Source organism: Platalea leucorodia, assembly GCF_965183815.1.
Source record: "Platalea leucorodia genome assembly, chromosome: 1".
Lineage (NCBI taxonomy): Eukaryota > Metazoa > Chordata > Aves > Pelecaniformes > Threskiornithidae > Platalea > Platalea leucorodia.
This window is the reverse complement of record NC_138823.1, coordinates 55,166,315-55,169,403: the sequence shown is the minus strand read 5'-3', so window position 1 is coordinate 55,169,403 and position 3,089 is coordinate 55,166,315. Positions and strand designations below refer to the sequence as shown.

The following is a 3,089-nucleotide window of genomic DNA, read 5'->3' as shown; positions in this document are numbered from 1 at the left end:
AAAGCCATAAATGCTCGGTGTTTAGTCCCCTGCCAGTTTCCCTACAAGCAGTCGTTGACGTTTACCCAGGTGACTTACAAGGGTTCGCTCCTCCTTTAATAAGATTTGACATGCCATCTCTTACCTGCCAGCCACCATCTCCCCTTTCTGGGGGTGGGGATGGGGGGGAGGGGGGGTGGAATTCGCTGCCGTTACATAACGGTTACCTGGAGCATCGCATGTGTTCCCAAACCAGGGGTGCCTCTGGACCACAGGCTGGAGATGAATGTCTGTAATATTGCAGATCAAGTGCAAATGGCTAGGAAGAAACTTTCACAGGGTGCCGCTTTCCAGTGTTCAAATGTTTCCCTTGTGCATTTCACACTCATTTAAGAAAGGCAAGTAATACGTTTAACCATAACAGTAATATGTAATGTGTAAGTAGCGTAATGAAATGAATGGTGTCTATAGATCAAATATACTCCCTTCCTGCTTTTATTTCCTGCACCCCCTCAAATCCTGCATGACATCGCTAACCACAGTCAGTGTGCAGTGTCACCCCAGACCCTGGTAGGGAGTGGGGCTCAGCACCCTCTGAGCTCCGGTGCTTTGCAAGCTCCTTCTGAGACCGGCAAGATCATTTGTTTGTTTACACCAACAGATACCACTCCCTCTCTCATTTACCTGGAGTGTAAAGAAATTAATTAGCTGCTGGGCAAGGGTGTAGTGGGGCACATGGCTGCTTTGGTGCTGTCAGTCTGCCTGTCTCTCTCTCACACATGGGAGCTGTCTCGGCAAGGGAGATCGGCCTGTTGGTGTCAACCCCTGTCCCACCTGTTGATGATTTTAATTAGCAGGAGTTTGAATGAGGAGCAGCAAAGAGACACCTCTTGCACTGCAGGTCTGCCCCTGGTCCTCATCCTCTTCTCTTCTCCCTTCTGCTGCAGGAGCTGGAGTGGCTGTAGGGGGCAGTGCTCTGGGTAGCCAGCCATGATCGCCACTGGAGGCCTCCTGAGGATCTCGGCTAGGAAACAGGACCCCTTGCGACCCCAAAGCCAAGTCCCCAAACGCAAACGCAAGGCCAAAAAGAAGCGCAAGAACGACGTGGTGGTGGTGAAAGGCAAGCTCAAGCTGTTCTCCCTCTCGGGGCTCATCGCCCTCTGTGGCATCCTGGTACTGCTGGTGGGCATCGCCTTGGCTGTGGTGGGCTACTGGCCAAAGCCCAGCCAGGTGTACAGAGAAGGCAGCTTCAGCGGGGGACGGCACCTGTCACCGCAGGGTGGCACCCCCAAGAACCGCTCCCGGAGCCAAGAAGGGGAACAAGCAGGGATCCATCCAGAGTCACCCCCCAGAGCCAACACCTCCACCACTGCTACCACCCGGGGGTCCCCTCAGTCGCCCCCCACTTCTTCATCCCCCCAGGCCTCGGTGGGTTTCCTTTTCCGTCTTTTCTCGAGCTACTTGCATTCAGACAAGCTGAAGGTGCTGGGCCCCCTCATCATGGGTATCGGCATCTTCCTCTTCATCTGCGCCAATGCGGTACTGCACGAGAACCGTGACAAGAAGACCAAGATCATCAACCTGCGTGACCTCTACTCCACCGTCATCGATGCCCACAGCCTGCGGGCCAAGGACGGAGGCACCCCGGCCTCAGCACCTCTCAACGGCTTTGTCAACTACGTGCAGTCCCGGGGCCTGGAGCTAAAGCCTGGTGGTGAAGGCCTGGGTGCTGCGGCCATGCTGGCCAAGAGCTCCTGGCCACCAGGACTAGGTGTTTCCCTTTCCCCGCCAGACCTAGCGTCCTCGCCACGGCGTTCCTCCTTCTGCACCCCACCACAGCCACCCAGCCTGGCCGAGGCTGTGTACAGCATCTACCGGGAGCGTGCTGGCCGCACTGTCACCAGCCCACCCTGCAGCCCACCAGAGAGCTGGGGCCGGCGCAGCACGGCCAGCTCCATCGTCGGCTCTTCACTGAGCGCTTTCACTCTCCTGCCCTTGGCACCGAGCGGCGGAGGGGGAGGCTGGCGGAGGCCTCCTGGTGAGCGGGGAGCCCGGGAGATCCCACGGGGGGAGTTTGAACTGAGCCTGACCGACCTCAGCAGCAGCCACGTCAAGGGAGGCTGCGGGACGAGGAGGCACAAGCTGGTTCTCAGGCGGCAGAGCACCAGCTGCTTGCCCGATGCCAGGCGTCCCCTTTTCCCTGAGCCGCTTCGGTCTCCGGCTGTCAGCAGGGGCCCGGACTCCACCCTTTTGGTAAAGGCATCTTCTAGCTACTCCAAATCTCTGGATCTGGGGGGGTCGCCCCCGTCAACCCCTCCTGCCATCACCAGGACGGACTCCCAGAGCTCCCAGTCTGAGCCTTCCAGCAGCAATAAGGGCTACAGCCACCTGGAGGAGGCAGGCACCTCCTTGGAGTCAGTTGCCAACACCCCAGCCAGTAAAATCCAGGACTGTGAGGAGGAACCAGTTGAGAAGACAGACCCCCTCAAGGCTACCAGCAGAGAACAAACAGGGGAGCAATCCCAGCAAACTCAAAGACAGTACACAAATAAAGAGAAACTCTTTATGATTTCTAGGTCGCACGCTGCATTAGGGCTGGAGGATGGGGAACTGGAGAGTACTGGCATCTAAACAAAACAGAGAAGGCACAAGGACACCTTGCAACCCTCCGCACCTTCCCCCCTTCTCCATCTCCTTGTGAACTTAGGAAACCGATCAATATCCAAAGAGCGGCAGTATGTTACCCTTGAAAATTGAATTCCGTAAATCCTGTAGATGACTTCAGGAAGAAAAAGAAAATCCTTTCTGTCCGATCGTGATTGTATGTTCCATGCAAGCCAAATTGTATTAAATATCCACAGTTCAGCAAGTTCTTTGGATCAGATTAATACAATTTCGGACAGTATAACTGTGCACTTTACTGTTCTGATTTCCAAGTGCCCCTTCTTCTCCTCTGATTTCTTTCTTGCTGTTTGCCACTAACTGCTTGAAAACTGCAGGCACCTTTTTAAGCTCAAGAGCAATGTGGTCTTCAGATCAAGAAAGCCGAGCTCTCTCTTTGTTTTGGTTCAATCACTAAAAAGTTTGCAAGGCCTTAAGGATGACGTACC

The 3,089-nt window shown here is 55.0% G+C and overlaps 1 protein-coding gene across 1 annotated transcript; it reads left to right on the top strand.

The window, feature by feature from the left end:
• Positions 1 to 969: 969 nt before the first annotated feature.
• Positions 970 to 2,610, top strand: TMEM200C (transmembrane protein 200C; the record flags this gene model as incomplete). The annotated part of the gene is made up of 1 exon (XM_082321895.1): positions 970 to 2,610. One exon carries the CDS (start codon positions 970 to 972, stop codon positions 2,608 to 2,610), a length of 1,641 nt encoding a protein of 546 aa, XP_082178021.1.
• Between the last annotated feature and the right edge of the window lie 479 nt (positions 2,611 to 3,089).